At 50.7% G+C, this 12,987-nt stretch overlaps 1 protein-coding gene across 2 annotated transcripts; it reads left to right on the top strand.

Annotated features, from left to right (window-relative positions):
• The first annotated feature begins 1,808 nt into the window (after nucleotides 1-1,808).
• Nucleotides 1,809-12,254, top strand: CCKBR (cholecystokinin B receptor). Of its 2 annotated transcripts, XM_068555841.1 has the most exons (5): nucleotides 1,809-1,959; nucleotides 10,406-10,657; nucleotides 10,812-11,061; nucleotides 11,370-11,527; nucleotides 11,716-12,254. In XM_068555841.1, exons 1-5 carry the CDS (start codon nucleotides 1,809-1,811, stop codon nucleotides 12,252-12,254), a joined length of 1,350 nt encoding a protein of 449 aa, XP_068411942.1. The 2 variants fall into 2 exon arrangements, with proteins under 2 accessions (XP_068411942.1, XP_068411943.1); XM_068555842.1 differs by lacking the exon at nucleotides 10,406-10,657.
• Nucleotides 12,255-12,987: the final 733 nt, after the last annotated feature.

Consider the following 12,987-nt stretch of genomic DNA (forward strand, 5'->3'; position numbering starts at 1 on the left):
AGCTAGTGTACAGCCCTATACCTGGCACATACTTTGCTGAATAAGTGAATGCCCGTCTACTTCTATTTCCACTCCCCTTTCCCCTACATTTCCTTTGCTTCCCTGCTCCCACACCTTACCCTCATCCAGTGTGGGAAAAGTCCAGCAGGTTATCTGAGGCCTCACCTGTGCTGGAGCTGAACAAACAGCAAATCAGGCTGCTATGGTGGGGAAGGCAGGTAGTGCCAGGAGAAGGGGGGAGGGGGGCGGTTGACAACATTCCCACTGACCTCAGGCTTAAATCCTCCTTCAATGTCTCATCCCTTATAAACTCAGTGCTAGCTGGACCAGGTTCTCTCCAAAAGACCGATTGGCTAAGAGTCTCTGAATTCCCCATAAACTCAGACCTCATCCCCAGTCTAATGTTCTCTTTGACCGATAACTCCCACCTCTGACAGCTACTGCTGGAGGCCAGAGAATGGAATTCCAGGTCATATCAGAGTTTCTTTGGAATGGAGAAGAATGACATCAAGCAGGGCTGAACCATTAGAGGAGGCAAGTCCTGCCCAAGGAACCCAGCGCAAGCCTGCGCATGCCCCCTTCGGTTTTGTTCCCGCTGCACGCGGGTGCTCCAGCCCCCTTCCAGCCCCCTCCCGTGGGAACCTGACGCCCTACACAGGCTGCTCCACCTGCGCTGAGAACAAACAGGGAGCGTCAGTGTGTCGAGTGAGAGTGGGCGCTGCCTGGAGACCGCAGAGAAAGCCAGCCGCCTCCTCCCGGGTTATGCCTGTGCTGGTCTGGGAACAGAACCATACCCACTCCTGTTTATCCCAGGCAGTTCTCACCGCTACCCCGACCGCCCCTCAACCCCCAAGTCACTCTTCGTCCAGGCAGCCCTTTTCCCCTGCCAGGGTTCCCCGGGGGAAAATGCTGCCCCTTCCCCATCCTTGCCCGCTGAGGAGGGTTCCTTGAGCGCTTCGGGTGGAAGCGTGGGTGCTGGGCCTGAGGTAAGAGGTGAGGATGCGGGAACTACCCCAGCCCCGAGGCGAGGAGCTGCAGGGAACTACCAGCGATGGTGTCGCGGTCACTGAGGCCACTGCGGCAAAGTAGGGAACCCGTGGCGCTCCGCGCGGGCTAAGGCATCTGCGCTGCAGCCAGGGATCCCAGCATGCGGCCCCGTCTCGGCTGCCACCTCCACGTTCCCCGACCCACCAGGGAAAGATGCTAGACCCCGCGGCAGCCGGGCTCTACCCCGTCCCTCTTACGCTCCCTCCTTGCCCAACCTCCCTCCTCACAACCTCTCCATCCACTCCTAACCTCTCCCCAACCCTCGCCAACACACACACACACACACACACACACACACACACACACACACACACACAAACACACAGGCTCCCGAGAATTCTCCGGAACCGGGACGCTGGCGAAGGGGAGTGGGCGGGAAGGAAATCTCTAAGAGAAGACCAGAGAGATCTAGGGAGGGGGCGAGGACAGTCACGGGGGTCGGGGGTGGGAGGACGAGTAAGTCCGGAGCAGGAGAGGGGGGCGGAGAGTCACCTGGCAGGACAGAGGCGGACCCGAGCCTGGGAGGGAGGCGAGCCGAGGCGGGGCGAGGAGAGGAGGAGAGAAGGAGAGGAGGAGAGGAGGAGAGGAGGAGAGGAGGAGAGGAGGAGAGGAGGAGAGGAGGGGCGGAGGGGCGGGGGCCGGGGGTGGGGGCGGGAACCAGGCGGGGCGGGAGCCTCAGCCGGAATCTCCGCTGGAGCAGGTGGAGCCGCTGCGGGAGCCGGCCCGGCTGAGCGCAGGGAGGCGGCGGATGGGCCGGGGCCATGGAGCTGCTGAAGCCGAACCGGAGCGTGCCGGGATACGGACCCGGGCCGGCGGCTTCCCTGTGCCGCCCGGGGGGCCCCCTCCTCAACGGCAGCGGCACCGGCAACCTCAGCTGTGAGCCCCCGCGCATCCGCGGAGCCGGGACACGAGGTGGGTGCCTCCCTGAGCCCCGTCCACGAGCTCCTTCTCAGTGCACCCCGCAACACTCAGAGGCCCCCCACTGCTTCCCCAAACGCCCACACTGTCCCTTCATAGTACTCCGTCTGTCCCCAAACAGCTCCCCTGACACGTTTGTCCCCCACAGCCCATAAAACTCCATTGCAGCTTCACACTACCTGGTCAGAGCCCCTTCACACCCTGGTCCCCTGACCACCCCCAGAGCTCCTGGTCACCCCCAACACACAGCCCCCTCCTAGACAGAGACGGTGGGAAGACAAGGCCCTCCTCTGGCCAACCCTCCCAGGTCTCTCCTTTCCTTTTGCAGCCAGTTCACGGAGCCACAATGGGGAAGGAAAGAAAGGAAGGAAAGCAAGATTGGGGGAAAGAAGGGGGCTGGTTGGGGAAGGGGCACTCTGGAAGACCTGAATGGGAAGTTAGCGTTATAATCTCCTGTGTCCCCCACCCAACCCCCTGCCTTCCCAAAAGAGATCCTCTAACCTGAATTAGGCTGGACATTGGACTGAGGGGCTGCTCTCTAGAGCTGCCTGTGTCCATTTCCTCAGATCCCCTTGCCTCCCAAGTTGGAGTTTTTCTCAAGGGTCTATACCCTCTCTCTTTCGCTGTCTCCAAGTAATGTCTCCAGGTCCCTTCCAAGCCCCTTCTCCAACCTGCCTCTCCTTAGGTTTCAGCCTCCTAGAGCCTGGCTGCCCCACTCATCATCCCATCCCTTTGTGCCACCTTCCCCCCCCCCCCCACCAGGCTGCTTCCACTCACCCAGTCCCCAAAGTGACTTTCATTCCTCCCATCAGCCAACATCCACATTTTCTCAATGACCCAGCTCAAGTCTTATTTTTCCCCTTCCTATACCTTTTCTTTCCTTAGATGGTTACTGGACACCTGCTATTATAGTCTCTGGGCTAGGTGCCGGGTACACTGGGCTGAACTAGACCCAGTCTGCACTGTCATCTCCAGTGCAAGCGGGAGACAAAAACCAATGGGAAAATCACAGTCAGCATTGGAATTCCCACAAGAGGGACCAAACTCTGGGCACCCAAAGGAGATAGGGTCTGAAAACTTCACAGAGGGAACCTTGAAGTTGGAGTTCATTAGGCAGAAAAGGAAGAAGAGGGATTCCAGGAGAGGGAACAGTGTTAAGCAGAAGGAAATTATTCCAAGCTCTAGAAGGGAAAATGGGAATAAATTGCAATTCAAGTATTTATTTACCCCCATAAAATATTGCATGCATTCTCAGACCAGTTGTCACGCACTCTCTCGTTGTTACACCCAGATTCTTTCACTCAACAAATATTTATGGAGCCAGAGATTGTGCTAAGCACTAAGGACAGGAGTAGCACAAAACTGACACAGCTCCTACTTCATGGAGCTCACAGTTCAGTGGGGGAGAAGGACAAGTAAGCAGAGAATTGCCGTACAGAGTGGGAAGTGCCTTGAGAGGGATGTGGGAACACAGAAGCGGAGCACCTCTATCTAGCCTAGCCTAGGCTTGGGAATCAGAGTTGGCCTCCTGAGGAGGTGAAGGCTAAATTGAAATAAAAATTAAAAAGCTGAGGGAAAACCAGCCAAGTGAAGGGGCAGAAAAAGCAAAAAGCATCTCAAGCGGAGGAACAGTATGTGTAAACAGCCAGAGTTTAAGTCCATGGCCCTTTCGTTCAGTGTGTCATAGTTTCTGTGTGCCTGAGACATGTACCATAAGAGAGGAATAATGAACACTCAAGATGAAGACCAGCCGAAAGGGTTTCCAGAGAGCCTTATGGACCTTGTCTAAGGAGTATGGATTTTATCCTGCGGGTAATGGGAACTACTGAAAGTTTCAGTAGTACTGCCAGGATTAGCTCTGTATTAAAGAGGATGGATTGGAGGACAATCCAATGGAGAGAGGAGCATCCTTTAGAAGGCTATTATATTACATTGGTCCTGATGAAAGATGATGCTGGCATAGACCAAGCTACTGGCAATGGGGATGGAGAGAATTGGGTGGATTTGACAGGCACTTCTGGAAGTGAAATCAACAGAACTTGATGATTTATTGGAAACGGAGAGGGAGGAAGAGGTCAAGGGATGACATATAGGTTTCTGGCTTAGACAATTGGATGGATGTTGGTGCTGTATAATGAGAAGGATAAAAAAGGAACAGAAACAGGTTTGAAGGAGATTATACATTCAATCTGGAACCCACTGAGTTTAAATGCTGGTAAAATATCCAGGTGGAGTTACCCAGTAAGCTGTTGAATCCAAGGGTCTGGAACATAGGGGAGAGGTATGAGTTAGAAATACAAATTTGAAAGGTGTTTGTCTAAAGGTGGTAACGGAAGCCACGAGACTAGATTAAATCATACAGAGATTGTGTCAGATGGAAAAAAAAAAAAGAAAGAGGTCCTGAGACAGGACCCTGAGGAAGACCAGTTTTTTAAAAAATTTTATTTATCTATTTATTTTTATACAGCAGGTTCTTATTAGTTATCTATTTTATACATATTAGCATATATATGTCAATCCCAATCTCCCAGTTCATCCCACCACCACCCGCCCCGCTTTCCCCCTTTTGTGTCCATACATTTGTTCTCTACATCTGTGTCTCTATTTCTGCCTTGCAAACTGGTTCATCTGTACCATTTTTCTAGATTCCACGTTGATATATGATACTTGTTTTTCTCTTTCTGACTTACTTCACTCTGTATGACAGTCTCTATGTCCATCCACGTCTCTACAAATGACCCAATTTTGTTCCTTTTTATGGCTGAGTAATATTCCATTGTATATATATACCACATGTTCTTTATCCATTCATCTGTCAATGGGCATTTAGGTTGCTTCCATGTCCTGACTATTGTAAATAGTGCTGCTATGAACATTGTGGTACATGACTCTTTTTGAATTATGGTTTTCTCAGGGTATATGCCCAGTAGTGGGATTGCTGGGTCATATGGTTAGTTCTATTTTTAGTTTTTTAAGGAACCTCTATACTGTTCTCCATAGTGGCTGTATCAATTTACATTCCCACCAACAGTGCAAGAGGGTTCCCTTTTCTCCACACCCTCTCCAGCATTTGTTGTTTGTAGATTCTCTGATGATGCCCATTCTAATCGGTGTGAGGTGATACCTCATTGTAGTTTTGATTTGCATTTCTCTGATAATTAGTGATGTTGAGCATATTTTCATGTGTCTCTTGGCCATCTGTATGGGAAGACCAATTTTTAAAAGCCAAGCAGAGGAAGGAGAGTCCATGAAGTAGATCTAGATGAGACCATCAGAGAGACAAGAAGGCAAGGAAAAAAGAAAGTTTCAAGCAGCGTGGGAGAAGTGATGTCAAATGCTGCCCATATAAGTCAGATAAGGTCATAGCAGCATCCTTCCGATTCAATAACAAGGAAGTCTTAGGAGAAGCTGTGGGTGTTAGGGGGTGGCCACAGTTGGTAGAAGTTTGGGCCACAGGGGAGGGGTTATAAGAAGTGAACCAAGGTGTGCAGATAAAACTTGCCAGAAGTTTGGTAGGGAGAGAGAGAGAGACAAAGGGAAAACAGGATAGTGCTAGAAATAACATGGGGCTGAGGAGGATAACATGGGATTGAGGAAGGGTGTGTGTGTGTGTGAGCGCACGCTCATGCATGGTTTGTCTTTTGAGTGTGTATGTGTTGTAGAGATAAGGCCATTTTAAAAATGTTGATGGGGATTGGGCCGAGAGAGGAAGGTTGAAGTGCAGAAGATAGCAGGGCTAGCTAATAGAGTAAGGGACCTTGAGAAAGCAGAATGTGAAGTGATTCAGAGCACAAGTCATCTAAACGTTGCTGCTCACACACATTTGGATGTGACAGCTGGCAGTCAGAAGCTACCCACAGAGACTCTGTTAGCCACACTCACTCAGCTGTTACCCCGAAAGACGCATCTTACCCAGGCTCACTCCAGTGTTACCGATAGACATATGGATGTTACTCACATTATTCTGATATAATCCACATAGACTTGAATGTTACCCATGTTCACTCAGACGCTACCCACAGGAAAGCAGATGTCACCCACACTCACTTTAATATTGCCCGCTGTCATTCAGATATTACTCGTCCATTAAACACACTCGCTTTTGTTTTATTATTATCCACGTACAATCAAAGAGTACCCATGCTCACTTAAGTAACCCTCCTCCAGATATTACCCATAAAGTCATAGATATTACTCTTACATATTCAGATATTACCCGCAAAGACTCAAATACTACCTATGTTCGCTCAGGCGCTCAGTTATTTTACTCAATAAGATTAACATCTTAATCTGTTAATATCTCATATTCACACTCACTTAAATATTGCCCACATATACTTGCATATTACTTCTGCTCAGTCAGCTATGATCACCATCAGCTGGATATTCCCCCATTCACATACAGACCTCTGAATGTAACCCATGCTTCCTGAAGATGTTACTTACAAAATGAGATGTTATCTGCAGACCCTGGCTCATTCAAATGTTACAACACTTACTCAGATATTACCTAAGCTTACAGGCAACCCACACTCAATCAGATATTACCTATAGACACGTAGCTGTTACCCTTCTCCAGATATTGCCTACAGGAATATGTGTTACTCTCACCCACCCAGATATCAGCTCCAAGACTAAAGTATTACCCAATGCTCACTCTGATCTTACCTACATACACACCCTGCATATTATTTCTGCCCCCTCAGTTAGAATCCATTAACATGTGGATGTCCCCATCACCCAGCTGTTACCTACAATCAGCTCGATGCTATCCATGCTCACCACAGAGGCATGGGTACTACTTTGATGCCTGAGTGATGGGTGACCAGATCCAACACACCCCGTGAATGGCAGGATTTAAAGCATCAGCAGCTTCAGTGTTCTGTGGAATCCTTTCTTAGAAAAGCCTGTTTTTGTTTCATGTCACGTCATCTGGATTTTTCTACCCACACCTCTCTGCCATCATCTGGACAGAAGAAATGCAGATCCTCTAGACCCCAGAAGCAGAACTGAACTGTCCCAGTCTTCTGAGTCCCCTGGTCTGATTTCTGCTCTCCTCTCATCCCCAGCAGAATGAAGCCCACAGATAGACTGTCAAGGCACTAGTGGCTGTACCCCAGGAGGTGCATCTCCCATTCTGCCACCCCTGAAGCCACTGTGGTCATTCATATGCCACCACACAAACATACATGGATGCATACACACACACACACACACAGAGTTTCCCCTGTTCTTAACATCCTGCATTAGTGTAGTACATTTGTTATAATTGATGAGCCAATATTGATACATTATTAACTAAGTTCCATAGTTTACATTAGGGTTCACTCTTTGTGTTGTATGTTCTGTGGGTTTTCAGAAATGTATAATGACAGTTATGCACCATTACAGTACCATATAGAATAGTCTCACTGCCCTAAAAGTCCCCTGTGCTCCACCTATTTATCCTTCCCTGCCTTTCCCAAGATACCTAGCTCTAAGATTGCTTTTACTTAGCCTTTTCACACCTCCTAACTGTTCAACAGCAAAGACTTAGAGAGATGGTGATGGCTGGAAATAAAGTAACAGCTGGAAGTGCCCAGTTAAACAGCAAAGCATTGTACAGTTGTTGGTCATTTTTACTGGGACTTTGTCCTCTAGTTTTCAGAGGTCCCCACACAGATTGGGAACTTCATAATAGAGGGCCTAGCCCCATCTTTCACCTGCACCACAATTAGCCAAGTTCAGGGATACACACGGGATCCATTAGCCAGATGAATGAATGAGAAATGTGCTTTTCACAGATTAGAATGCCGTACAAACTTGAGGTGTGTTTGTTGAATCAAGAACTAGTTGAAGAGAGGGACTTCCCTCGTGGTCCAGTGGTTAGGACTCAGCGCCATCACTGCCAGGGCCCGGGTTCGATCCCTGGTCGGGAACTAAGATCCTTCAAGCCCCGTGGTGCGGCCAAAAAAAAAAAAAAAACACACACACACAAACTAGTTGAAGAGAAACATTCAGAGGACAGAGGAGAAAGTGATAGAGAAGATAGAACTAGAGACATTAAGAGGTAGGGGGAGAGAGGCGGAGAGGGGCAATGGACTGGGAGGAGACATAGAGTGCAAGATAGACCACCTGCTCTATTTTTCTGGGTCCAAGGACCTCTCTGACAGAGATCCCCCTCCCAAAGTTCTTTATTTCCCCCTACACACACACACGCACACACACACACACACATACACCTCAAATTGTCACACATAAACCTGCCATAAGCCTTCCCTGCAGAGAGGGGCCCAGCTTCTACATGAGACACAGGTGGTTTGTATATAATAGTAAAAGTAACACATCCAAAATCACAGCCTGTCATTTGCCCCCTCCCTTCCACCAACAAAATCCTCCAACATGGGTCTCTAAAGAGACAGAGGCAGCAAGGAGAGTGCATGCTGGAGCTTTAGAAGCACAGAGGTGAAAGATGGATGAGGAGGGACAGAGCAGGTGCATTTATGTGGAGAGTGACCAAGATCCATTTAAGATTCATCAGCAAGCAGGTGTTAACAGCTCCTGTGCAGAGGACATTATGCCAAATGCTAGGGACATGCTGGAGAACGTGACGGGCATTGCCCTTGTGCTCAAGAGCTCATAGTCTAGTGGTGGAGATAGAAAATGAACAGAATAATACAGTGAGAAATGCCATGGTAGAGTATAGAGGGGGACAGCATCATGAATGACAGAGAAGGGAGGAAGCGGTAGAAGGCAAAGCATTTTAGAGATCTAGAGACTGGCTTCTATTCTGAATCGACTCCTAACTTACTGGGTGCTCTGAACAAGTAATATCACTGCTGAGTTCAGTTAAGGGATCTCTTGTAAGTAGCACTTACTCGAAGTCTACAACAACTTCTGAATAAGTACGAACTATTGTTATGAGAAAACAGTTTAATTTGGGAGCTCAGGCCAAAGTCAGGCAATGTATGGGGCTATGAAAAAGGGCCCTGCAGCTCTGGGCCCTTCCCTCCCCCCAACTTGGCAGGCTCTGTCCCTGCCCTCTCTCCCTCCAAGCTCCAGTCTCCCTCATGCTGAGGCCATGGGTATGGGTGACTAGGTCCAGTTTAATTTAATTCAATTCAATTTTGTCTGGGTTTGCTTGGCTGTGATATGGAAGCCCAATGATGAATCCTTCTCCCAATAGACAATGACAAAAATGAATGGGGTCAGCCCTTTGTCTAGCCCAGCAACACTACATGTCCCTCCTGTGAGCTCCCAGAGCACTCTGTGTATTCCTCAACCTCACTCCTTATCACACCATGTGACAATTATCTGTTTATACATCTGAGTTTCCCTCTAGACTGTGAGCTCTCAGATGAGAGCTCACAGAGCATTTGCCATGTCCTCTTTGTCCCCAGGGCCTGGTATAAACGGAGTCCTCTGTAAATGCTTGTGGAGTGAGAATGAATGTTTATAGATAATTAAAATATAAGGCAGAAAGTAAACGGTTCTAACAGATGTGTAGGGAACATGCATGGTCAGAGGAAGGGGAGATTAGCTCCAAATAAGGTGTCCAGAAAGGCCTAACAGAGGAGGGGGCAGTCTGTCTGAGCCTTGAAAGACAATGGTGAATAGAAATTTACCAGATAACAGAAAACAAGTTTGTTATTGAAAGTCATTAATGGGGGGGAGGTATTAATAGTCGGGGGGCGGGGGCAGCGAAAGCATTTTAGGCTGAGAAACTGACATGAGCAAAGGAGAGAATCATGAATGCACATGATGCCTTCCAGAAACTGAGTCATCCGGTGACTTAAGTTGGGTGCATTGCAGGGAGGAAGTGGGGGGAGGAAGAGGGCAGTTCTGGGAGAATCTGGATGACAAGCTAAAGGGTTGCAGACAGGTGAGAGTAGGTGAAGGGTCTTTTTGTTTGTTTGTTTTGTTGTCATTGTTGTTTTTTAAGACAATAAAGACGTGTTCGGACCTGCGTTTCAAAAGATAGTGGGTGGTCAACTGGGTCAAATGCTGCCGGGAGGTCAAGTAGAATAAGCTGAGAAGAGACCTGTGGATTTAGCAGTTAAAGCTCAGTAACCTTGAGAAGTGTCCAAACAGTAATGGGGGAACAGGTCACTGGATTGTAACAGTTTGAGGGGTGAATTGAAAAGATGGAAATAATCTTTTCAAGAAGTTTGGCTGCAAAGAGAAGGAAGGATTTGGAACAAAGCTTGAGAAGTGACAGGCTTTCTTAAGGAAAGGTAGAGTTAGACCACTTTAACTAGGCCTCCAGGGGTTAGAAAGGTAAAGGATTCAAGTTCACCATTTACTGAGTGGGTCCTAGGGGTTGGGGGCGGGGGCGGGGATTTGGAAAGCAGGGGATCTGGCTGGGTAGTGGCGGTTGGAGGACTGGGGATAAGTGAAATTGGAGAGCTGGGCTGAGTGGGGGCCAGGACCCCTACTGCCACCTCCCCTTTTTCCTACCCAGAATTGGAGCTGGCCATTAGGGTCACCCTCTACGCTGTGATCTTTCTGATGAGTGTTGGAGGAAATGTGCTCATCATCGTGGTCCTGGGACTCAGCCGCCGTCTGAGGACCGTCACCAACGCCTTCCTGCTCTCACTGGCAGTCAGCGACCTCCTGCTGGCCGTGGCTTGCATGCCCTTCACCCTCCTGCCCAATCTCATGGGCACATTTATCTTTGGCACAGTCGTCTGCAAGGCGGTTTCCTACTTCATGGGTAGGTGAACAACTGACCTGCCTCCCTTGCCCCTCTCCTCTTCTAAAGTCCTTGCCGGATGTAGGGGGTCTTTCTCCGTCAGCGGGTATGGAAGTCACACTGGTGAGTGTGTCGTACAAGTTTCCTAGGTGACCCCTTCCTCTTCCCTTGCTAGGCGTGTCTGTGAGCGTGTCCACGCTAAGCCTCGTGGCCATCGCCCTGGAGCGGTACAGCGCCATCTGCCGACCACTGCAGGCGCGTGTGTGGCAGACGCGCTCACACGCGGCTCGAGTGATCGTAGCCACGTGGATGCTGTCCGGACTGCTCATGGTGCCCTACCCGGTGTACACTGCCGTGCAGCCAGCGGGACCTCGTGTGCTGCAATGCATGCATCGGTGGCCCAGCGCGCGAGTTCGCCAAACCTGGTGAGGGTCCCTAGTACCCATTCCTGGGAATTCCCTTCTCCATCTCCATCAGATACTCACGAGTATTACCCAGAATCTCCCTCCAGCTGCTCTAACAATTACCACTACAATTCCCTTTCCCACCACCCTGGGATTCCCATTCGGGGCTTCTCCCCAGGTCTCTAACCCTTCCCGGCCGCATACCCAAATCCTACTTCCACCTCTGGGGCCTGGTCACCAGCCCTAGAAACATCAACCCTTGGGTCTTCCTGCATCTGTGATTAGAGCTGGACGGAGACCCGCGTGATTGGTCTGTGCTCTGTCTCTAGGTCGGTACTGCTGCTCCTGCTGTTGTTTTTCGTGCCCGGGGTGGTTATGGCGGTGGCCTACGGGCTTATCTCCCGCGAGCTCTACTTAGGGCTTCGCTTTGACGGTGACAGTGACAGCGAGAGCCAGAGCCGGGTCGGAAGTCAAGGAGGACTGCCCGGTGGGACCGGACGAGGTGGGTGAAATCCAGGAGGGGCTGGACTTTGGGAAGAGGCGGGACATAAAGTGGGTGGGGCGGAAAGGTGTGTGAGTAGGAAGAGAGACTGGAAATGGGGCGGGTTGGGGGGAGACCGCTGGAGATTTGGAGAGCTCAGCCTTCTGTTCTGACCGCCCACTGCCTGTGCTCAGGTCCTGCCCACCCGAACGGGCGTTGCGGGTCGGAGACCCGGCTGGCTGGTGAGGACGGCGATGGCTGTTACGTGCAGCTTCCGCGCTCCCGGCCTGTACTGGAGCTGTCCGCGCTGACCGGACCCACGCCTGGGCCAGGATCCGGCACCCGGCCGGCCCAAGCCAAGCTGTTAGCTAAGAAGCGCGTGGTGCGGATGTTACTGGTGATCGTTGTGCTTTTTTTCCTGTGTTGGTTGCCAGTGTACAGCGCCAACACGTGGCGCGCCTTCGACGGCCCTGGTGCACATCGCGCCCTTTCGGGTGCGCCCATCTCCTTCATCCACTTGCTAAGCTACGCCTCTGCCTGTGTCAACCCCCTGGTCTACTGCTTCATGCACCGTCGCTTTCGCCAGGCCTGCCTCGACACCTGCGCCCGCTGCTGTCCTCGGCCTCCGCGAGCTCGCCCCAGACCTCTACCGGACGAGGATCCTCCCACCCCCTCCATCGCCTCACTCTCCAGGCTGAGCTACACCACCATCAGCACGCTGGGACCTGGCTGAGGGGTGGAGCGGGAGTGGGAGCCGAGGCAGGACAGACGGACTGGCCCCATCCAGACGCACAAGAGACACAGACCAACTGACACAAGAGACTGACTAACCCCAACGCACAGGAAAAGGTGGCTTACCCCACACAGGAAAGAAGGCACTTGATGTGGGACTGAGCCTGGTACACACAGAGACATGGCACTGACCTTGGACATACAGACACAGCGTCCCTAGCTGTGGGCTATCTCTACACTGTGGAAACTCTGACAGGGGCTGACTTGCCTCTCACACATATAGTAATGGCATTGAATCTTTTAGGGCTCTGGAGCCTGGCACAGGAATGACTCCTGAGATGATCCAGGCTGCCCCCAGTTTGACCTCACCGTGCCCTTCCCCAATCAGCGCTGCAAACACCAACCTGCCTAATCTCACACTTCCCAGACCAACAAGCTGCTTTGCACTGAAAAGTCCTTTCATTCCTTTCCAGTTAAATACTATAGGCCTGCCCCTCCTCCCTTACCCAACTTTTTCAAGAAATAATAAATGACTTGGCTTCCCCCTTAATTTCCTTTTTGGACTTTTTTGGGGCACGCGTGGAGGCGCAGGATTTTGTAGAGTCCTCTCCGTCAGGTCCCCCCCCCCCCCGCCTGCTGCTCACTCCTGTGCGTGACCCCCTGCCAAAAAGCCCATGGTCTGAGTCTAGATGAGGCTGTGTGAATTCTCTCCGAGCGGTCACCCTGGACCCACC

Source organism: Eschrichtius robustus, chromosome 11 (assembly GCF_028021215.1).
Source record: "Eschrichtius robustus isolate mEscRob2 chromosome 11, mEscRob2.pri, whole genome shotgun sequence".
Lineage (NCBI taxonomy): Eukaryota > Metazoa > Chordata > Mammalia > Artiodactyla > Eschrichtiidae > Eschrichtius > Eschrichtius robustus.

Coding starts and splice junctions, on each gene's coding strand:
- CCKBR (XM_068555841.1), top strand. CDS start 1,809: ATGGAGCTGCTGAAGCCGAACCGGAGCGTGCCGGGATACGGACCCGGG. Junction 11,062..11,369: donor GCGCGAGTTCGCCAAACCTG/GTGAGGGTCCCT, acceptor CTCTGTCTCTAG/GTCGGTACTGCTGCTCCTGC. Junction 11,528..11,715: donor AAGTCAAGGAGGACTGCCCG/GTGGGACCGGAC, acceptor GCCTGTGCTCAG/GTCCTGCCCACCCGAACGGG.